This window comes from Balaenoptera physalus (assembly GCF_965194825.1).
Source record: "Balaenoptera physalus genome assembly, chromosome: 13".
NCBI classification, from domain to species: domain Eukaryota; kingdom Metazoa; phylum Chordata; class Mammalia; order Artiodactyla; family Balaenopteridae; genus Balaenoptera; species Balaenoptera physalus.
The window spans coordinates 64,364,669-64,388,648 of NC_138892.1; the positions used below are offsets into that span (position 1 = coordinate 64,364,669).

Below are 23,980 nucleotides of genomic sequence, written 5' to 3' on the forward strand. Positions count from 1 at the left end.
TTTTTCTGTTGGTAAAGCAGGAAAAGGGGCCAGCTTGGGACTTGAGATGGTTAAGGAGACTCTGTCCATGACTGCTACAGGGGCCAACTTAGTTCTTTTACCAGCTTGCTGGTCAGATCACTCCTGGCCAAAGTGAAAACCTGTACTAAATTTGCTTTCATTACATATTTTGTCAGCAATATGTTTTCTAACAGTCAAGAGGTTGAGAAATGGTACACATGTGTTTTTCTGGGAATAGATCTTGAGACCAAGATCATTGTATGTTGGCCTCTGCATGCTAAGTTAGCATGTTCTTTGTTCCTTGGGGCTCTGCTTTGAATTCCCATGGGATCAGAGAGAGATTACTTCTTTTATTTATTTATTTAGGCCACACCACACGGCATGTGGGATCTTAGTTCCCCAACCAGGGATCGAATCCATGCCCCCTGCAGTGGGGGCATGGAGTCTTAACCACTGGACCACCAGGGAAGTCCTGTGAGTTTACTTCTTCTAAAACGTATCTTGAATATAGGGTAGTTACCATTAAGCTATTTCTGGGTTTGGACGAAAATGGCTTCAGGCAGTGTGGTTCTCAGACCAGCAGCAGTGGCATGACCTCTGAGTTTGTTAGAAATGAGAAATGCACATTCATGGGCCTACCCTGAACCTCCTGAATCAGAATCTCTTTGGATGGAGCCCAGAAAACTTTTAGCAAACCCTCCATGTGGGAGATGAGAGAAGCTAATGTCTGAGCTGTGGCACACTAAGGTTTGAGAACCACTGAACTAAAGCAGACCTTCTAGTCTACTCCTTAAGGTGGCTCCTTTCTTTTTCTTTTCTTTCTCTACCTTTGAAACTCTTTATCTTCTGCTGCAAGCATGCCTACTAGTATAAAGATACTCTGTCCTTGGACAAGATTAGTTCTTTAATCTTTTTTCAGATCATTCTAGGTAGCCTGTGGTAATTAACCTTGTAGCCAGGTTTGAACGGTTGGCACCCAGGGTTCAGCATTCTCCAGCGGTTGAGGGACTATTTAGAATTCAATGTTTTGAAGGTTTCTTGTCTATGGCTCCCCTCCCTGTTTATGTAGATCAACAAAAGAGTTCAATGTTCAATGTGGAAATCTAAAATTAAGGAGCTTTATAGGATAAAGCTTCAGGGTTCTGGAATCTAAAGACTTTCTAGTTCAGAAGCTCAGCTCTACCACTTGTTTATATAGCCTCGGGCAAGCTGCTCTCTGGACCTCAGTTAACTCATCCATAAAATAGTAAATAAAACACCTACTTCATAGAATGAGGAAGTTAAATAATGTGTGTAAATGTTCAGTGCAGTACCTGGCATATAGTAAACCTCATTAAACATTGGCCATCATCTACTTTTCTTTTTCCTTTATATTTTCCTTTGGATATCTTCCATTTCCTTTTCCCCATGAGAAGAATAAAAGGATTTTTAAAAGTCCATTTTGAGGGATATACAAGGACAGGGGGTTGAGATCATGGAGGGGCACGAAGAGAGAAAAAGGGTGGGGAGCAAAAAGAACGCTGCTAGTAGGCGGTACCATTTGAGATGGCGATAAACCCTAGTGAGAGATGGGGGCTGTGAGGGAGGGGGGAGAGACGGAGCGAGAGAGAGGTATGGCCTTCCAGGGAGCAGGAACAGCTTAAGCTGGCTGGACTGAGAAGAATGTCCCCATAAGGGAGCTATGCCTGAAATAAGGGGTGTAGCCGTAGCTGGACAGGAGAGTGAGGGAGGAGGAAAATCTTGGCCGAAACCGGTAGCAAAAAGGGGCGGCACAGCGTTGACTGGCTGTGCGGGGTGGGACCAGGGCTGGGTGGAGGCGGGGCGGGAAAAGGAGGGGCGTGGCCGGGGTCGGAGGGCGGAGTCCCGAGGAGAGACTGCCGGGGAGGCTGCGGTGAGGGAGGTGGGCAGGGAGGTGGGCGGGGAGGCGGGATGGGCGGTGAAGAAGCCCGGCCCCGCAGAGGAGGCGGGCTGAGACGTGACGGGGACAAGAAGGGGCCGGAAGGGGGTGGCCGCCGGTCCGGCCCCGCCCCGGGGCCGCCTCCCCGCGGGTTCCGTTGGCCGTGGCGGCAGCTGAAGCTGTGGCGGCGGTGGCCGCGGGGTGGGCGTAAGATGGCGACAACGGCGGCGGGAGCCCTGGGCCTGCTGTGGGGCTGGCTGTGGAGCGAGCGCTTCTGGCTGCCCCAGAACGTGAGCTGGGCCGACCTCGAGGGGCCAGGCGACGGCTACGGCTACCCGCGGGCCCGGCACATCCTCTCGGTGTTCCCGCTGGCGGCGGGCGTGTTCTCCGTGAGGCTGCTCTTCGAGCGGTGAGAGCCCGCGGGCGAGCGGCGCGAAGGGCTGTGGGCGCGGGCTGGTGAAGCCGGCCCGGGGGGAGAGGCGGAGGTCGAGGACCGGAAGACGAACTGCAGGGGAAGCCCGGAAGCAGGGGGCTGGGAGAGCCTGGGCCGCGCGCGGGATGCTCCGAGGGTGGCCGAGGTGGTCGTGGAGCCTAGGTAAAGACAGGGAGTTTGGGACTTGGACATTGAAAGAGTGAGAGTCGAAGGGGACACTGGACCCATTCAATTTGAGAGCCCGGGGTGGGTGTCTCATAGGCCTCTCCCCAACCTCCAAGGATTCTGCAGACCAAGAAACAGGTTGAGTGTGAGCTGCGACCGAGAACCCGAGGCGGGAAACAAGAAAGGGCTGCCAGAACCAGAACTAGTTGGGGGCATGGAAGCTGAAGGGTCGGCGCAAGAGCCAGATGTTTCAAGCCGAAGGAATGGGTTCATGGGAAGATAAGATTTGTGAGGGCACTTTAGTTCCAGAGAGTTGAGGGGCACAGGATTAGTTAGGCCCTAAGCCTTGGTTCGTCACACCGCATGGACGCGCGCGCGTGTGTGTGTGTGTGTGTGTGTGTTTCAATAAAATTCTGCCAGAGCCCGTAAGAGAGTAGAAATCTAGTAGGGGTAGGGTGTGGTGGAACCTGAGGCTTCCAGAGTATGGAAAGGTGTCAAATTAGTTGCAGAACAGGGCTTGGAGGCCTGAAATGGAAGGAGGAGTGGTCATGTTGAAAGGATGGAGAGCCTTAAGGCGTATGAGACAACAGCTGTATTGAGACAACAGCTGTATTGAGCCAGCTTCTAAGTGACCATGTGTTCTTGACAAAAAGTGTTTTCACTTTTCATTGAGTGAGCGGCTCCTGTCTGCTGTCTAAGATAAAGATATTCATTGAGGACTTGTTGTGGTGATTTTACAATGTGGACTTAGAGCTGTGAGTGATTTTGATCGAGTCTACTCATACCCCGGGAAAGGTGACTTCTTTCTGCATAGGTCTCAGGTAATGAGGATGGCACTTTGACATCTTTTGTTCCTTTGGCCTATAGAGCAGGAATGCCCTTTCCAGGACGGGACTATATTGCAGATAGACTACTCTGTTACTGTCTGAAAATCTAATATTATCTGTTTTGGATTACTTCTTTGATTTGCCTACTACTTCTGACACAGAAATCTTTCAAAATATATGTTATATGTTTCCCACCATTCATCCATTATTTAACAGTGTTTATGTATTGTCGTCAAAGTGCTGTGCCAGAAGTTTAAGTATAGTCATTGTATTAAGTATTCCTGGGGTGGAGGCACAAACCGCTTGTCCCTCTTAGGAGTAACCTAGGTCCAGGTACTCTCCACCTTCGCATCTGTATATGAGAGCTAAAAAAAAGAGAAAGACAGTATAATGACTGAAAAGGAAAATACACAATTCAGGAGAGAAAAAGTTCATTGTCCTAGGAAAAGATTCTCTGCTTTTCATATAAATATATACTAATATGGAAATTTCCCCAAGTTAGTGGTAAGAGGAACTAGCTTGTTGCTTCTAAACACTCATTTTATATAAGCTTGCATGTATGTGTATATATATATATATATATATATATATATATATATATATATATATATATATATATCTCTTCAGATTTCCCAGGAGTGCCCCCAGCTGACTGTGAAGACAGACATATCCCCTGGCACAGCCACTGGAAAGGATCCTTTTTACCTGTGGGAATTCTATCTGAATGTTTCTGTGGTGCTCCAGTGTCAGGGGAGAAGGGGTGGATGGGAATACTGATGTGAAAGCATTCTAGCATGATATTCCTTGGCTAGTAAGGACAGGTACCTTGTTCATGTCATGTTTGACCTTAGGAAAGTTTAAGCCTAGAAGCAGTCTTGCTACTTTGATTTCTCTTTAAGACCTACCACTTTAGTTAGCAATAGAAATTACAGCTGGATTACGAGTTCTTCTCTTACTGTGCTGGACTTCCGTAAAGGTAATGGAAGCCACTTTTAGAGTATAGAAAAAGATATATCAGAAATATTGGTTCAGTTATTCTCTTTCCTACATTTTCTCCTTTCTCAAATCCTAACTACTTAGTTTCTAAAAGTGATTCATATAATAATCATAAACTGTTAAGAGCTAGAACTCCAACCTCCATTTATATAAATAGTAAACTAAGGCTTAGAAACATTTTGCAGCTTTTCAGAGGCTGCATACTCACCTGGGGGAGGAGGTAGAACCAAGATCCAGAGTGTTTTCCCCAGCCCCATTCTCTTTCCACTGTATGATGTGGACACTTTTCATATTCCTTAAAACCCCTTTTCAAGAGTTAAGATTTAACCTGCCATTCCTACTATTCTAGGATTTGGAGAACAAATCCATGTACATCTTATTCTTGGTTATTTAATATAATGTATTTGACCTGAAATTTGCATTTTTTGTTTCAAATTGTTCTGCATATATTAATGTCTTACACTATGCCCTTTGATAAATTATCTCTGTGTTGTTTTAAGAATATCCTAAAGAAAAAATACAGAGTTTACAGTTTATCCTTACTTTCTCTTTCTTCTCATCAACCACACCAAGCATTTGTTTATTTTATTATTATTATTTTATAATTTTATTTATTTATTTATTTATGGCTGCGTTGGGTCTTCCTTGTTGCGTGCAGGCTTCCTCTAGTTGCGGTGAGCGGGGGCTACTCTTGGTTGGGGTGCGCTGACTTCTCAATGCGGTGGCTTCTCGTTGCGGAGCATGGGCTCTAGGCATGCGGGCTTCGGTAGTTGTGGCACGTGGGCTCAGTAGTTGTGGCTTGAGGGCTCTAGAGCGCAGGCTCAGTAGTTGTGGCTCACGGGCTTAGTTGCTCCGTGGCATGTGGGAGCTTCCTGGGCCAGGGCTTAAACCCGTGTCCCCTGCATTGGCAGGCGGATTCTTAACCACTGCGCCACGAGGGAAGTCCCCATTTTATTCTTTAAGTTCACACATTCCCTGGAGAACTGTAGCCTCATCTGATAGGGACGATTTGAAAAGCCACCTGACCATATATTAATGTGTCTAGCTATTTCGCTAAAGAACTGCAGATAGGAGATTATTACTTACCGAAGAATAGAGGCTTTTTCCTTTGTGGGCCTCTGCTAAGTGGTTGCATTATGGTGGCCTGCACCTTGCAAAATACCTTAGATGTGGCATGTGGTCAGTAAATTCTGATTGAATGTTTGAGAAGGGTCCACCCTCGTCTACTCAGATGCCCAGAGGAGTAACCGGAATCTAGATCTTCAACATGAAATAGATGTTTGGCTTGACTGAGAGAGACAAAACTATAATTCCTTTGTTTCTGTTAAATTTCACCATACTATATTTGCATGCTGTGCACCTTTCTGCAGTTTCTTTTTCTTTTTCCCCACCCCCCATGCACACACTCATGCTACCCTATACCCTATCAAAAGAGAGATAAGAAACTCTTCCACCTGTTCTTGAAAACTTCTTTTAGGGCTTCCCTGGCGGCGCAGTGGTTAGGAATCCGCCTGCCAATGCAGGGGACACGGGTTCGTGCCCCGGTCCGGGAAGATCCCACATGCCGAGGAGCGGCTAGGCCCGTGGGCCACAACTACTGAGCCTGCGCGTCTGGAGCCTGTGCTCTGCAACGGGAGAGGCTGCGACAGTGAGAGGCCCGCGCACCGCGATGAAGAGTGGCCCCCGCTCGCCACAACTGGAGAAAGCCCTTGCACAGAAACTAAGACTAAGACCCAACACATCCAAAAATAAATAAATAAATAAATTTATAAAAAATTTAAAAAAAACTTCTTTTAATATTACACTGATGATTGAGACCTGAGGGAATGAATAGTCCAAGCTAGGTCTGCCGTGTCTTACTTAAATTGGATCTTAAAGATAAAATTGTTTGAAATTTAATATCTAGTCCCTGAGCACTTATTCCTTGGGATCAAGTATGAGCTTGAGACTTAATATTGATATCATCAGAGCTACATAGGCTCATTTATTTTGAATATGGTATTGCAATAGGAGCTTTATGTTGCCAGGAGAAAATTGTTTTGTGAATTATACAGGAGATAGATTAGTGCTCTCCTTGCTGCTCATTCATTATTCCAGTCCCCTCTTCTCTCCTGTTACTTCCAAGGCAACCTCACTGGCATGTCTAAGGAACTTTCTCAATACCATTCTCTGGCACAGGGGACTAACAGACTCACTTACTGGCCTATCTTGTAACTAGAAACAAGAGCAGTGACTCATTTTTTTGTGCACATTTCTTAACCACTCATTTCATCTTCCTCTTGTAAACCTTGCTACCTCTGCTGCATGCTGCCTTTTTTTTTTTTTTTTTCCTGTTCTTCCCCACTTCTGCCAAGTGGAGGAAGAAGAACCTTTTTCCTCTTCCTGACAGACCTGCTGCCTTCCTTCTAGGTCCATGTCATGTCACAACATTGTGACCCAGTATTAGTAGGTCCTCCAGACTGGAGAGGGGCGTTGGGAGGAATGGACATAGCTGCTGACTAGGTTGTAAGGGAGATTGCCCATTCCACTACATCCCTGAAGGTATTCTGTTGGGCCTTATTGAATTGTAAATCACAGAATTAAGTCAGGTCTGCAGATCCAGCAGAGTGAGATTGAAAAAGATGGTCACATGGCTCTGCCCTTATCTAAGAACCCACCTCTTACTAAGCTCCAGATGATCAGAAGCCTTATGTGTCCCTCCTCTCTCCTGGAAAAATTTCCCCAGCCCTTTCTGTGCAGTGGGTGTTGATGCTCTGCAGACAACCCTGAATACTGTCATGACTGAGGTCAGGTTCCTGGCTTACCCCTGGAGACAATATATTTCTCACAGAAAAGAAACATGTCAGATATTTTTGCTTTAGCCACTTCCTGATTCAGAAAACTAGGGTCTCCTAGCTGGGTAAAGAGGAAATTAATGGGGAGAAGAGGAGGCATCAAGTGAACTCTGTACCCTCCTTATAGAGTGGGGAGGGGGAGATGTACCTATTTTGGCTTCCTCACCAGAGGTAGTTTTAGGCAGATAAAGCTGCTTTCTAAAGAATTCACTGAGTTATGGGCTCTTTGTGGTCGAATCCACTCCTACTTTATCTTTGGGGAAGTTAATTGAGGTGTTGCTGCAAAAGGAGTTAACCATAGTCACTTCTAACTAAAAAAAAAATCTGAAACTAGTTTTCCTAGATGCAAAGGCAGTTTTCCTAGATATGAACTCTCTCTGAATTATCTAGTACTGTGGTTTCCAGTATAGGAACCACTAGCTAGTACAGTAGCTACTAGCTTTTGGGGATTTCAACTGTGACTGGTCAGCATTGAGATGTGTTCTACGTGTAGAATACACACCGGATTTTGAAGACTTAATGCAGGAAAAAAAAAGTAAACTATCTCAATTTTTAACATTGATTACATATTGACATGATAGTATTTTGGATATATCGGGTTAAACAAAGTATATTATCAAAATTAATTTCACCTGTTTCTTTTTTACTTTTTTTAAAGTGCCTATCAGAAAATTTAAAATTACATATGTGGCTCACATTATTTCTATTGAGCGGTGCTGATGATAGTGATTCAAATAAGTATTAATAACCAAGAAGAGAATTTTAATGTAGATTCACATTTGATTTATTTTTTATTTTTTTAAATTTATTTTAAAGTATGTTTTTTAAAAATATTTATTTATTTAATTTTTTTTTGTCTGCATCAGTCTTAGTTGCGGCCTGCAGGATCTTTCGTTGTGGTGCACGGACTTCTCTCTAGTTGTAGTGTGTGGGTTTTCTCTCTCTAGTTGTGGCGCGGGGGCTCCAGAGCACATGGGCTCTGTGGTTTGTGGCATGCCAGCTCTCTAGTTGAGGCACGCAGGCTCAGTAGTTGTGGCACGCTGGCTTAGTTGCCCCGTAGCATGTGGGATCTTAGTTCCCCGACCAGGATCGAACCCGCGTCCCCTGCATTGGAAGGCAGATTCTTTACCACTGGACCACCAGGGAAGTCCCTGATTTTGTTTTTAAGCACCAGAAGGTGATTAGTCCTGAGTATATTGGACCAGGTTTTAAACAGTGGGGCTTTCTAAAAAATTATAGTAATAATGGGATTTTTAAAATGTAAATCATTTTCTGAATGATTTAAATGACTCGTTATAGTCTATTTTGAGTAACTGTCGATTAACAGTGCCTTCTAGCCAAGTATTGCTCTGGAGTTTTTTTCTTCTGCATATATTTCCTCAGTCGAGTAGTTAATGATGTGTAAACAAATAAGTTTGTCAAGTAGTTCATTGTACATGAGGTGCTACACAGCCCTGATAAGGCAATGAGAATAATCAAACTATTGTGTTCTTCTCAAAACTATGGAGTTTCTTAAAAAGGGTATATATCTTGTAGTCTTTAGTTCTGGGGTAGTGTCAGCATTTGTAAGAAGTCTCAATTATAGGCACAAAGGGTCTCAAACTAAATCAGATTGTTGTGGTTGTGTTTAATACTTCTTGGGGAAATCTACAGTTGTAGACTGAAATTAGTTAACTTGAATTTCTACTGATTCTCCGGAAATCATTGACCTCCTACATGTAGCTGGTAGGTTATCTGATGACCCAGGAGGACAGGTGGCCACATTTCCTTGAAACGCTTTATCTTTTAGTTGAGAATTAAGTTTTTACCCATTTGTTCATCTGTTCATTCTTCAACAATTATTTATTGGGAGCTTAGTATATGCCAGATATCAAACTAAGTGTCAAGGGTAAAAAAGTAAGTCATGGTGTCTACCTGCAGGAAGAGAGCAAGAAAACCAGTGGTTAAAATAGAGTGTAATGAATGTATGCACAAGGTTAAGTCATGGGAATTGGAAGAGGTGGATTCGGTTCCTTTTAACAGTTATTAACTGAAATACAGGCTTAATGTCCCACTAACAAACACTTGTTTCTTGAATTATGAAGGATGGTAAAAACTTCTTAAGAAAGAGCTTTTTGTTAACCTTTTTCTCTAATCCACCTCTTATTCAACATGCATGCATTTGTGTTCCTACTTTAAGCAAATGCATTAAGTAGTATAATTACTCACCCATTAAAAAGATAAATATGCTTAATGAAAGAAACGTATGTAGGTAGTTGGAGGAGTTCTTAAACAATGAGAGTCTTAGGGACCTCCAACTGTTCTCCAGCCATACTTTGAGAACTGCTGCTACTTGCTGCTCTATAGCAAGTAAAATATTCATTAGCTACTGTATAATAAAGCTACCACTTAGTCTTAAATTAGTTTGTGTCTGTGAAGCATTTTAATATACTTATATACTCTAAGTAATTCTTATTATCTCACGACTTACTTCTCTCATAATAAGGTAAGGTGTAAGCAGAATGCTGATCCTTCTTTCTCATCACAGTACCAGGTAGGTTCATCAGATTGCACAGTTATTCGTCATCTTAATTCTTTAAGGCCCTCTTATAGGTCTAAGTGAAGATAACAAATTGGCCAATTAAAAAAAAATAGTCCTTAAAAAAACCTGCAAAGATTACTTGCGCACTGACCATGCAAGAAATGTTGGATTTGGTGGTATAGGTGTCCTTGAGAAGTGCAGTACCTCGTACACAGCAAGCATATATGTGTACAACAAATGTGTATGACACATTTGCTTGTACATAGCAAATCCTGTCCTCTTAAGAATTTACTCAGAAAAATACACTGATGTGCATGCATATGTATAGGGAATATACAAAATAATATATGGTTGGGAGTCAACAGCACATAAGTGAATAAATAGTATAATGTAGTAATTCTTGAATCTTTTGTTCTCAGCATTTTTTTTTTTTACTCTTAAAAATTATTGAGGATCCCAAGGATTTTTTGTAGATGTAGGTTACATATACCTCTCAATTTTTTCATATTTGAAATTGAAATCGAGACATTTAAGAAATATATTTATTATTTCATTAAAAATAACAAAAATAGGACTTCCCTGGTGGCTCAGTGGTTAAGAATCTGCCTGCCAATGCAGGAGACACGGGTTTGATCCCTGGTCCAGGAAGATCCCACATGCTGCGGAGCAACTAAGCCCGTGCGCCACAATTACTGAAGCCCACGTGCCTAGAGCCCGTGCTCCGCAACAAGAAAAGCCACTGCAATGAGAAGCCCGCGCACCGCAAGGAAGAGTAGCCGCCACTCGCTGCTACTAGAGAAAGCCCGCGCGCAGCAACAAAGACCCAAGCAGCCAAAAATAAATTAAAAAAAAAAAAAGCCTATTACGTGTTAACATAAATAACATTTTTGAAAGATAATTTTCTAAACAAAAAAATATTCAGAGGAAAACATTGATTTTATATTTTTGCAGATCTCTTTAATGTCTGGCTTAGTAGAAGATAGGTGGATTCTCCTCGCCAGCTTCTACATTCAACCCCTTGTGATATGTTGTTTTGGTTGAAGTGTATAAATAAAAGCTGGCTTTACACAGATATGTTATTGGAAGGGGGAAGTATTTTATCTTTGATACTACACCAAAACACAAGGAGTCCACTGGTCTGTCTTACACTTTGAATGGACATCATGTATTGGTCACTTGAAAAATAGTAGTTCACTAAGTTATACAGATATCCTAAATGCCAATACATTTCATTACACAGTATTAAAAAATCATATAGTTAATCTCACTGTAACAATCTCATCAGAAAAACCTTGAAGTATTGGGATGTTGTCAAGCTCAAAGGCAGATGATATATGGTCTCTAAACTTCTAATTTTCACTTGAAAGCTTGAATTTTATCAATGGCAAGAGTGTTTGTTTTTTGAAATGACAGGCTTATTTCATTCATTTTTAAGAAAATGTCTCTGAAATACCCAGTTCCTGAATAACCGTAGTTTGTCTGTCAGTCATTCTTTTGGGTAAAAATGGTGTTCTTTGTAAAAAGTGATTTTAGTTCAGCATACAACTCAATCAGTCAAACAAGTGCATTTCTTTGAGACAACCGTATCCATTGGTATGCAATAAAAGTGCTTTCTGTGTACTTCCCATTTTATCACAGAATACTTTTTAAGAATGTACTCAAGGGTTGGCATTTAATGAAATTAATCATTTGTATTGCTTCATCAAGGACATTCTTTAGTGAAAATGGCTTTGTTGTTGTTGTTGTTGTTGTTAAGTAAGAGGCTATAGCAAGAAAGAATACAATAACTACTACTGCAGTTTGGTGCCACTGCCCTGATTTGTGCTCAGCTTCCATAAATTTATCCACCATTGCTTTTTTTGCATCGTCATTGTAAATATCAACACCATAACAAAGGCAAATGTCTTAATATTATTACGAAAATAGTTTTGACTTTATGAGCCCCCAGTGAGTATCTCAGGGATGCTCTGGGGTCTGTGGACCATACAGACCCTCTGCCGTTATTGAATGAGATCACCCAGGGTTGAGTGTGTAGAGTAAGGTAAGAATCTGCATAGAACCCTGAGGAAACACTGTGTTTTAGGAAAAGGCAGAGGAAAAAGAAACCCAAAAGAAGATAAGAGGTATGACAGCCATAGAGTATTTGATAATATCAGTAGTTAGCATTTAATAAGTACTTACTTTGTCCCAGGCACTGCTCTAAGTACTAAACATTGAATCTTCATAGTAACTTTATGAAGTAGGTAGATACTGTGGTTATCCTCATTTTACAGATGAGAAAACTGAAGCAAGGAGAAAGTTAAGTAACTTGTCCAAGGTGACCCAACTAGCAGTGCACACCAAGAAGTCTAGTTCTACTGCCAGAAAGATAGAGGGAGAAAACTAGGAAGAGTGTGACAGAAAGGAAGCTAAGAGGAAAGAGCATTTCAAGGGGGAGAACATGCTCAATAATGTCAAATGGCACTAAGTGGTCAGGTAAGATGCAGGCCTGAAAGGCATCCATTTGATTTCACAATAAGGAGATCATTGATGACTTTGGCAAGAGCAGCTTCAGTGAAGTATAGGGTCAGAAGCCAGATGAGAGAGAGAGGAAGGTTGAGGAATGAGTGGGAGTTAGAAGAGAAGTCATGAGAAGAGGACTTTTTCAAGAACTTTAGTTGTGAGGTGGGTGCGAGCCAGAGGGTGTGAGGGACAGGAAGCACTGTTTTAACATGGGAAAACTTAAGCATGTTCAAGGTCTGATGAGAAGAAACAAGTAGAGAATGAAGCCAAAGGTAATAGAAAAAAATAGGAATAAATAGAATGAAATTTCTAATCAGGAAGAGAATGGATATAAAGCACAGGGATATTAGTTTTAGATAAAGTGGTTCTGATGCAGGAAGTGAAGGCATTCCCTTCTCTTCTTAGCGGAGATTCTTGAGAGTCTTAGCTATTTCCACTTCTTTCTTCCTCCCCTTTATATCTTTTCACTGCTATAACTCATTACTGTCTTTTAGAGTCTCCATTTTATTGGAATTTCTTTGGTGAAGGTTACCACCGGTCTCCAAATTGCCAAATCCATGGGATACTGAAATCCTTGTCTTACTTGATCTCTACCTCATTTGATACAACTCCACCTCTGACATTCCTGTCCCCTAAATTCACCTTTTATGTTGGTGTTTCCCAGTATTCTGACCTTGGCTCTCTTTTTAGTTTATATTCCTTTCTTATGTAGTCACATCCACCCTCACAATTGTAGCTACCACCTATATTCTCATTCTCTCATTCTCTTTTTTTCTCTTTTTTCTTTCTCATACCTTTTTGTCTGTGTCTGTGTGTATGTATCTTAGGCCCTTTTTCCAAGCTTATTTGCCTTCTAGACTGTTGCATTTCAATGTTCCATGGCTACTTCAAATTCAGCATGCACACAACTCATCTTTCACTCCCAAATTGCTTTTCTTATCTTATTCTCTACTTGGTTGAGGCTCCATAATCAACTTAGTTTCCCAATCCGGAAACATAGAAGGCACCCTTGATTTTTCCTTTTCTTTTGCCTCCTACATCTATCCGGTCACCAAGTTCTATCGGTTTCACTTTCTCACCATCAATTGAATCTAACCTTGCCTTTCCATTTCTATAGCCTTGCTTAGTTCAGTGCTTTATTACTTATAGCATGGATTTTTTACAATAACCTAAAGCCTTTCAGTGACTCTCCATTAACTACAGGATAAAGTTCAAGCTTAGCATAATATGCAAGGTACCTGTGACCTGGCCCCTAACTACTTGTATAGTTCTTTCCCCTGTCATTGTCACCACCTCCATTCCCGATTTGTACATTGCATACTTCTCTAAGCCCTTTCTTATCGCTTTGCTTTAGTACATGTTGTTCCCTCTGCCTGAGTGTCCTTTTTATTTTTTAAATTTTTTTTAACTTTTAAAAACATTTATTTATTTTTTAACATCTTTATTGGAGTATAACTGCTTTACAGTGTTGTGTTAGTTTCTGCTGTGCAACAAAGTGAATCAGCTATATACATAAGTATATCCCTATATCCCCTCCCTCTTGCATCTCCCTCCCACCCTCCTTATCCCACCACTCTAGGTGGTCGCAAAGCACCGAGCTGATCTCCCTGTGCTATGCAGCTACTTCCCACTAGCTATCTGTTTTACATTTGGTAGTGTATATATGTCAGTGCTACTCTCTCACTTCGTCCCAACTTACGCTTCCCCCTCCCCGTGTCCTCAAGTCCATTCTCTATGTCCGTGTCTTTATTCCTGTCCTGCCCTTAGGTTCATCAGAACCTTTTTTTTTTTTTTAGATTCCATATATATGTGTTAGCATACAGTATTTGTTTTTCTCTTTCTGACTTACTTCACTCTGTGTGACAGACTCTAGGTCCATCCACCTCACTACAAATAACTCAATTTCGTCTCTTTTTATGGCTGAGTAATATTCCATTGTATGTATATGCCTCATCTTCTTTGTCCATTCATCTGTCGATGGAAACTTAGGTTGCTTCCATGTCCTGGCTATTGTAAATAGTGCTGCAGTGAACATTGTAGTACATGACTCTTTTTGAATTATGGTTTTCTCAGGGTATATGACCCATTGCTGGGTCATATGGTAGTTCTATTTTTAGTTGTTTAAGGAACCTCCACACTGTTCTCCACAGTGGCTCCATAGTGGCTGTATCAATTTACATTCCCACCAACAGTGCAAGAGGGTTCCCTTTTCTCCACACCCTCTCCAGCATTTATTGTTTGTAGATTTTTTGATGATGGCCATTCTGACTGGTGTGAGGTGATACCTCACTGTAGTTTTGATTTGCATTTCTCTAATGTTTAGTGATATTGAGCATCTTTTCATGTGTTTGTTGCCAATCTGTATATCTTCTTTGGAGAAGTGTCTATTTAGGTCTTCTGTCCATTTTTGGATTGGGTTGTTTGTTCTTTAGAGAAATATCTATTTAGGTCTTCTGCCCATTTTTGGATTGGGTTGTTTGTTTTTTTGATACTGAGCTGCATGAGCCGCTTGTATATTTTGGAGATTAATCCTTTGTCAGTTGCTTCATTTGCAAATATTTTCTCCCATCCTGAGGGTTGTCTTTTCGTCTTTTTTATGGTTTTCTTTGCTGTGCAAAAGCTTTTAAGTTTCATTAGATCCCATTTGTTTATTTTTGTTTTTATTTCCATTTCTCTAGGAGGTGGGTCAAAAATGATCTTGCTGTGATTTATGTCATAGAGTGTTCTGCCTATGTTTTCCTCTAAGAGTTTTATAGTATCTGGCCTTACTTACATTTAGGTCATTAATCCATTTTCAGTTTATTTTTGTATACGGTGTTAGGGAGTGTTCTAATTTCATTCTTTTCCATGTAGCTGTCCAGTTTTCCCAGCACCACTTATTGAAGAGGCTGTCTTTTCTCCATTGTATTCTCTTGCCTCCTTTACCAAAGATAAGGTGACCATATGTGCGTGGATTTATCTCTGGGCTTTCTATCCTGTTCCATTGATCCATATTTCTGTTTTTGTGCCAGTACCATACTGTCTTGATTACTATAGCTTTGTAGTAGAGTCTGAAGTCAGGGAGCCTGATTCCTCCAGCTCTGTTTTTCTTCGGGGTCTTTTGTGTTTCCATACAAATTGTGAAATTTTTTGTTCTAGTTATGTGAAAAATGCCATTGGTATTTTGATAGGGATTGCACTGAATCTGTGGGTTGCTTTGGGTAGCATAGTCATTTTCACAATGTTGATTCTTCCAATCCAAGAACATGGTATATCTCTCCACCTGTTTGTATCATCTTTAATTTCTTTCATCAGTGTCTTATAGTTTTCTGCATACAGGTCTTTTGTCTCCTAGGTAGGTTTATTCCTCGGTATTTTATTCTTTTTGTTGTAGTGGTAAATGGGAGTGTTTCTTTAATTTCTCTTTCAGATTTTTCATCATTAGTGTATAGGAATGCAAGAGATTTCTGTGCATTAATTTTGTATCCTGCTACTCTACCAAATTCATTGATTAGCTCTAGTAGTTTTCTGGTAGCATCTTTAGGATTCTCTGTGAATAGTATCATGTCATATGCAAACAGTGACAGTTTTACTTCTTCTTTTCCAATTTGGATTCCTTTTATTTCCTTTTCTTCTCTTATTGCTGTGGCTAAAACTTCCAAAACTGTTGAATAATAGTGGCGAGAGTGGGCAACCTTGTCTTGTTCCTGATCTTAGAGGAAATGCTTTCAGTTTTTCACCATTGAGAACGATGTTGGCTGTGGGTTTGTCAATATATGGCCTTTATTATGTTGAGGTAGGTTCCCTCTATGGCCACTTTCTAGAGAGTTTTTATCATAAATGGGTGTTGAATTTTGTCAAAAGCTTTTCTTGCATCTATTGAGATGATCATATGGTTTTTATCCTCCAATTTGTTAATATGGTGTATCACATTGATTGATTTGCATATATTGAAGAATCCTTGGCATTCCTGGGATTAAAGCCCACTTGATCATGGTGTATGATCCTTTTAATGTGCTGTTGGGTTCTGTTTGCGAGTATTTTGTTGAGGATTTTTGCATCTGTGTTCATCAATGATATTGGCCTGTAGTAGTTTTTTTTGTGTGACATCTTTGTCTACTTTTGGTGTCAGGGTGATGGTGGCCTCGTAGAATGAGTTTAGGGAGTGTTCCTCCCTCTGCTATATTTTGGAAGAGTTTGAGAAGAATAGGTGTTAGCTCTTCTCTAAATGTTTGATAGAATTTACCTGTGAATCCATCTGGTCCGGGGCTTTCATTTGTTGGAAGATTTTTAATCACAGTCTCAATTTCAGTCCTTGTGAGTCATCTGTTTATATTTTCTATTTCTTCCTGGTTCAGTCTCAGAAGGCTGTGCTTTTTAAAGAATTTGTCCATTTCTTCCAGGTTGTCCATTTTATTGGCATATAGTTGCTTGTAGTAATCTCTCATGATCCTTTGTATTTCTGCACTGTCAGTTGTTAATTCTTTTTCATTTCTAATTCTGTTGATTTGAGTGTTCTCCCTTTTTTACTTGATGAGTCTGGCTAATGGTTTATCAATTTTGTTTATCTTCTTGAAGAACCAGCTTTTAGTTTTACTGATCTTTGCTATTGTTTCCTTCATTTCTTTTTCATTTATTTCTCATCTGATCTTTATGATTTCTTTCCTTCTGTTAATTTTGTGTTTTTTATTTCTTCTTTCTCTAATTGATTTAGATGTAAGGTTAGGTTGTTTATTTGAGGTTTTTCTTGTTTCTTGAGGCAGGATTGTATTGCTATAAACTTCCCTCTTAGAACTGCTTTTGCTGCATCCCATAGGTTTTGGGTTGTCATGTTTTCATTGTCATTTGTTTCTAGGTATTTTTTGATTTCCTCTTTGATTTCTTCAGTGATCTCTTGGTTATTTAGTAGCCTATTGTTTAGCCTCCACGTGTTTGTATTTTTTGCAGTTTTTTTCCTGTAATTGATATATAGTCTCATAGCATTGTGGTCAGAAAAGATACTTGATACGATTTCAATTTTCTTAAATTTACCAAGGCTTGATTTGTGACCCAGGGTATGGTCTATACTGGAGAATGTTCCATGAGCACTTGAGAAGAAAGTGTATTCTGTTGTTTTTGGATGGAATGTCCTATAAATGTCAATTAAGTCCATCTTATTTAATGTGTCATTTAAAGCTTGTGTTTCCTTATTTATTTTCATTTTGGATGATCTGTCCATTGGTGAAAGTGGGGTGTTAAAGTCCCCTACTATGATTGTGTTACTGTCGATTTCCCCATTTATGGCTGTTAACATTTTCCTTATGCGTTGAGGTGCTCCTATGTTGGGTGCATAAATATTTACAATTGTTATATCTTCTTCTTGGATTGATCCCTTGATCATTATGTAGTGTCCTTCTTTGTCTCTTGTAATAGTCTTTATTTTAAAGTCTGTTTTGTGTAATATGAGAATTGCTACTCCAGCTTTCTTTTGATTTCCATTTGCATGGAATATCTTTTTCCATGCCCTCACTTTCAGTCTGTATGTGTCCCTAGGTCTGAAGTGGGTCTCTTGTAGACAGCATATGTATGGGTTTTGTTTTTGTATCCATTCAGCCCATCTGTCTTGGTTGGAGCATTTAATCCATTTACATTTAAGGTAATTATCGATATGTATGTTCCTATTACATTTTCTTAATTGTTTTGGGTTTGTTTTTGTAGGTCTTTTCCTCCTCTTGCATTTCCTGCCTAGAGAAGTTTCTTTAGTATTTGTTGTAAAGCTGGTTTGGTGGTGCTGGATTCTCTTAACTTTTGCTTATCTGTAAAGGTTTTAATTTCTCCATCGAATCTGAATGAGATCCTTGCTGGGTAGAGTAATCCTGGTTGTAGGTTTTTCCCTTTCATCACTTTAAATATTTCCTGCCACTCCCTTCTGGCTTGCAGAGTTTCTGCTGAAAGATCAGCTGTTAACCTTATGGGGATTCCCTTGTATGTTATTTGTTGCTTTTCCCTTGCTGCTTTTAATATTTTTTCTTTGTATTTAATTTTTGATAGTGTGATTAATACGTTTCTCAGCATGTTTCTCTTTGGGGTTATCCTGTATGGTACTCTCTGTGCTTCCTGGACTTGGTTGACTATTTCCTTTCCGTGTTACGGAAGTTTTCGACTATAATCTCTTAAAATATTTTCTCAGATCCTTTCTTTTTCTCTTCTTCTTCTGGGACCCCTATAATTCGAATGTTGTTGTGTTTAATGTTGTCCCAGAGGTCTCTGAGACTGTCCTCAATTCTTTTTATTCTTTTTTCTTTTTTCTGCTCCCTGGCAGTTATTTCCACCATTTTATCTTCCAGCTCACTTATCTATTCTTCTGCCCCAGTTATTTGGTTATTGATTCCTTCTAGAGTATTTTTAATTTCATTTATTGTGTTGTTCACCATTGTTTGTTAGCTCTTTAATTCTTCTAGATCCTTGTTAAATGTTTCTTGTATTTTCTCCATTCTGTTTCCAAGATTTTGGATCATCTTTACTATCATTATTCTGAATTCTTTTTCAGGTAGGTTGTCCATTTCATCTTCGTTTATTTGGTCTTGTAGGTTTTTACCTTGTTCCTTCGTCTGTAACTTTTTTTTTGTCGTTTCTTTTTTTTTTTTTTTTTTTTTGATGGGTGGTGCTGTATTCCTGTCTTACTGGTTGTTTGGCCTGAGACGTCCAGTACTGGAATTTGCAGGCAGTTGGATAGAGCTGGGTCTTGGTGCTGAGATGAGGACCTCTGGGAGGCCTCACTCCAACTGATATTCCCTGGGGTCTGAGGTTCTCTGTTAGTCCAGCGGTTTGGACTTGGAGCTCCCACCACAGGAGCTTGGGCCCAACCTCCGGCCTGGGAACCAAGATCCCACAAGCTTTGTGGCATGGTTAAAAAAAAAAAAAAAAGGAAGAAAGAAAGGAGCAGCACAATGTGAAAGAGAAAAAACAAAATAGAAAGATAAAAATTATATTAGGAAAAATAAAACTATAATTGAAACAACTGCAACAAGGTAAAATAAAACCACAACAGAAAAAAGAAGGAAAAAAGGGGGGGGAGGGCAAGCCAAAAGGAGAGAACAATAACAAAGTATAAAGAGTAAAATAAAATTAGAAAAATAAAAGGTTTGTTAGGAAAAAATAAAAATATGAAAGAATCAACAACAATGAATCAACAATGTAAAACAGAACCCCAATCTAAAAGAGGAAAAAAGAAAAGAAAAAAAAAAAGCCTTGGCCATGGGGGCGGAGTTTAGGCTGGGGTGGCACTTAGGCAGGGGCAGTGTTTAGGGTGGGGCGGGGCTTAGGCAGGTGGGGGGGTGACGTTTGAGCATGGGGTGGGGCCTAGGTGGGTGACGTTTAAGCGTGGGGCGTGGCCTCTGCTTAGGACCTGTGGGGAAGAGGAGAAGCAGCATGTGGAAAGGAGGGCCTCAGGAGTGTGGAGTTCCGAGTTTGGAGGTAGGGCGCTGAGTGAGGGTGTGTGGGTGGGGTTTAGGCCCAGCTCGTTGGAGGGGGTCTCCGAGTGTAGAGTCGGGGCCCTGGGTGGGGGTGTAGGGGCGGGGCTTGGGCTCTGCACGGCAGGGGGGAGGCTCCGAGGGCAGAGGATTAGGCCGGAGAGCCCAACAGGCTTCCCGGTGCCTAAGTGGACAGGGTAAGCACTGGCTCCATTCCTTCGTGCCCCTCCCCCACCGTCTCCCCCAGGGTCTCCCCCGTCGCCACTGGACCCCTAACCGTGGGTGGGTCCTGCTGGGTGTAGGAACTCCCCCGCCTCCCCCAGCCACCCCTCAGGGTGCTGGTCCTGGAGGTCTGGCCTTTACTTTTGCTCCCCCTTCCCTCCCTCCCACTCCCTCAGGACCCACCGGGCTGGAGGGGGCCTAGGTGGGCAGAGGATCAGGCCCGGGGTCTCAGCAGGTGGGCAGGGGAAACCTGGCCATGCTCCCTTTTGATCCTCTGCCCTCCCAATGGACCCCCAATTTCCCCCTTTTCCCCTCCCCGAGCCACCCTTCGGGGCGCCAGTCCCATCCTGCCTCCACTTCTCCTCCCCCTTCACTTCCCCCACGCACTACCGGATCGCTGGGGCTTCCTCCTGTCCCTTTAGGTGTCTGTGGTCCCCCTCTGGTGCCTGGTAGGTGCCCTAGTTGTGAGGAGACGGGAATTTCGCATCCTCCTAGTTCACCATCTTGACTCCGCCCCCGAGTGTCCTTTTTACTTTTTCCTTCTCTTTCAACTCTTTAGAAGCTACTTACATTTTTTAATGTGATTGGTTTATTAAGAATTCAGTTGTAGGGAATTCCCTGGCAGTCCAGTGGTTACGACTCTGCGCTTTCACTGCCAAGGGATTGGATTCAGTCCCTGGTTGGGGAACTAAGATCCCGCAAGCCGAGTGGCGCGGCCAAAAAAAAAAAAATTCAATTGTAAAGGGAAAGGACTTTCTGAATGTTTTCTATGAGATTCTGCATTTGCCTCTAAATATCTCAGCTATCTTCTCTCCATGTTTGTGTGTGTGTGTCTGTCTGTCTCTCTATGTGGAGGGTGGTGGAGGGAGTGTTCAGGTTCAAAATATTTAGTTACTCAATACTCTTCACCTAATGCTATACCATCTTCATCAGTCTGTATAAGACCTTTCTCTTTTTATTGTATTTTTCCCTTCTTCGTCTTGTTTTCTATTTCAGTTTCTTTGGTTATTTTTCTTCTTTATATATCAATTTTGACATTTTTATGTTTTTCCAGAAATTGATCTAAGCCAGTGCTTCCCAACCCAATCATGTTGCTGCACACATAGAAAATAATATGTGCATGCACAGTGGGATATATGAGGCCAAAGGCTACAGACAAGGGGGTCTGGGTACCACCCACCCCGTGGACCACCCTGAGAGCTAAGAGCAGTATCTCAACATAAGTATAGCCCATCTGTGTTACTTTCCATGACATACTAGTTGAGAAGCTCAATCTAGACTTTTGAATATATTTGTGTATAGTTCATATCCGTCAATGATGTTACAATGGGTCACAAAGATAGAATTGTTGATATAGCTCCTGTCTTTGGTATGAAAAAGCAAAGCAGTGAGTAATTTCATCTTAATTAACCCAGGCTTAGGTCAGCTGCTGCCATGTATCTGGAGGACAGGAAAGGGGCAGAATGAAATGATCTCCCTAGAGCAGGACAGATACAATACAATCAGGTTGGGTCACTAGACTTATGTTCCTGGAGTGGCAGGTGGAAAGGAGTAGTTTACCATTGTAGACCACTAGATGCCTACTTACTCAGATATTCAGGCAAAGTGTAGTCTGGGCTTATAAATTATTTTAAAACTTGGGTAACATTGATACTGGAGAGGACAGAAAATCACAAGATGAGTTTGACAATGTCGTCCAGCACAGCAGTTTTCAAACTATGATGTCAGGAATCTTTTACACTATTAAAAATTATCAAGGACCCCAGAGAGTTTTTGTTTATATGGATAATATCTACCAATATGTACTGTTTTAGAAATTAAAATAGAAAATTTTTTAAATTGTATTTATTAATTCACTTATAAGTAACAATACATTGATTGTATTGGTAATATAACTAATGTTTTATGAAAAATTACTTTTCCAAAACAAAAAAAAATGTGAGGATAGCATTATTTTACATTTTTGTGAGTCTCTTTAATATCTGGTAGCTGTAGTCTCATATCAGTTCTGCATTCGATCTGTTGCTATATGTCATGTAAGCTGTGGAAAATTCCACTGTACACTCATGAGAGAATGAGAGAGAAAAGAATTATTATGAAACTATAGAATTATGAGAATAATTTTGACCTTGCAGAGCTCCTGAAAAGGGTCTCAGAGGTCTCCAGGCACGCTTTGAGAAGTGCTGATTTAACAGAAAGGATGAATGCTAATGCTGGGCTCTTTGGAGTTTGACCAACCTATTTTATAAGTTATACTAAATGCCAGGTGAATGATGTGGAATGAACACATGACTAGGTGTGAAGTTTCTCAAAGTTCTGATTTGAATTTTTTTTTTTCTTTTGGTTGCGCCACAATGCATGTGGGATCTTAGTTCCCCAACCAGGGATCCAACCTGCGCCCCCTGCAGTGGAAGCATGGAGTCTTAACCACTGGACCACCAGGGAAGTCCCCTGATTTGAATTTTTTTATCATAGAAAAAATTCTTGGGACTTCCCTGGTGGTCCAGTGGGTAGGAATCTGCGCTCCCAATGCAGGGGGCCTGGGTTCGATCCCGGTCGGTGAACTAGATCCCACAGGCATGCGGCAACTATGAGTTCGCATGCCGCAACTAAGAAACCCGTGTGCTGCAACTAAACGTGCCACAGTGAAGAGCCTTCGTGCTGCAGCTAAGACCTGGTGCAGCCAAATGAATGATTAAATAAATAAATTTTTTTTAAAAAATTCTTTTCCAATCATAAGTCCTTATTTTTGGTTTTGTGCTTCATGCTATAGCACAAAATCAGTGCCCAATAAATATTTGTCAAATAAACAAATTTTCTTAGAGTCTTACAGCTGCCACTGACTTGATGCCAGTAGCTTTATGTCTTTCACTGAACTCTGAACTAATGAGGGCAGGATGTGAGCTTATGACAACTCTAGGATATTAAGTCTGCTTCAAGGTCTAGATAATAAAGCAATCTTGGCTTCACCCAAGTGATCAGGGTACAAACCCATCCCTCTTGTGTAAAAGAGGGTTTCTTGCTCTTCTCACTTCGCTGGAGGTACCGTCAGGGAGTACCCACACTGAACTATCTGTTCCTAGTAAAAATAATAATAGCTGCCTTTTAATGAATGTTTACAAAGTGTCAGGGACTGGGTTAGGCATGCATCAAGTCATCTCATCTTTAAAATAAACCTGTGAAGCGGATATTATTATCCTCATTCTATAGGTGAGTAGCTTTCACAAAGTCTCTTAGCTGGTAAAATCTGTCTAACCCCAGGGCCTTTAATCACCTGACTGCATTGAGGAAGAGGCCTGGATCAGGGAGTAAAAGTAGGAATTGGAAAGGCAGTTTTTTGTTCTTGGATCTACCTCTTCATTCAGTTAACATAGGTGAGAGGAGACAGGGAGAGAGGATTCAGTGCTTTTATCTCTGATATGGCACCAACTCAACAGCAAAGAATGGCTGCCATTTTTTTAAAAATTTTTTTCTGGCCGTGCGGCACGGCACATGGGATTGTAGTTCCTGGACCAGGGGTCGAACCTGCGCCCCCTGCAGTGGACGCGCGGAGTCCTAACCACTGGACTATTAGGGAAGTCCCAAGAATGGCTGCCTTAATTACTCTTCTGGATGCTGATCAATGCTGGGTCCAAACTGAGCTCCAACAGAATAAGGGTGGAATTCACTAGACCTGTTCCTTGTCAATTGCTGAGCAACTACTGAGTACAGAACCTTGCTAAATACAAAAACAGAATTCTCTGTGTTCACAAGGAGTTTAAACATGAATGGGGGTTTAAAATATTTGTACACAGAATTATATACTAGGAAGTATAAATTAAAGTATCTGTTAGCACTAGCATTTGAATGAAACTTTTATACCGCTGGTGCAAAAGAGAGAAAAGAATGGGTTGCAGATGTGGCTTACTTTATCTGAATTAACGCTTCCCCATGGCTCAGGAACTTTGGTGATAAAGGTAAAAGAAGTTTTCATAGAGGAAGACAATAAACAAAGTTTCTTGTTTTCAGTCCCTCCCTTAGAGATAAATTCTGGATTTGAATGCAGATCAAGAAAATAGGTCAAGAGCATTCCATCTTACGCCTCCCAGTTATAATTTCATCATGAGACTCCCTAAGATGCTAAGAGAGCTAGAACTGGTTTTGACTTATTCTG

General features: G+C 41.2%; 1 protein-coding gene across 4 annotated transcripts in view; it reads left to right on the forward strand.

Moving 5' to 3' along the window:
- Positions 1–1,968: 1,968 nt before the first annotated feature.
- CERS5 (ceramide synthase 5) overlaps positions 1,969–23,980 on the forward strand; it is a 34,512-nt gene continuing 12,500 nt past the window's right edge. The window contains exons 1-2 of one of the 4 annotated variants that reach the window (XM_082421439.1): positions 2,204–2,306; positions 9,638–9,685. In XM_082421439.1, the coding sequence (XP_082277565.1) occupies positions 9,654–9,685 (32 nt within the window). In that variant the 5' untranslated portion in view covers positions 2,204–2,306; positions 9,638–9,653. Of the gene's footprint in view, positions 2,307–9,637; positions 9,686–23,980 lie in introns of all 4 variants that reach the window. The other 3 variants (XM_082421437.1, XM_082421438.1, XM_082421436.1) reach the window with 3 other exon arrangements.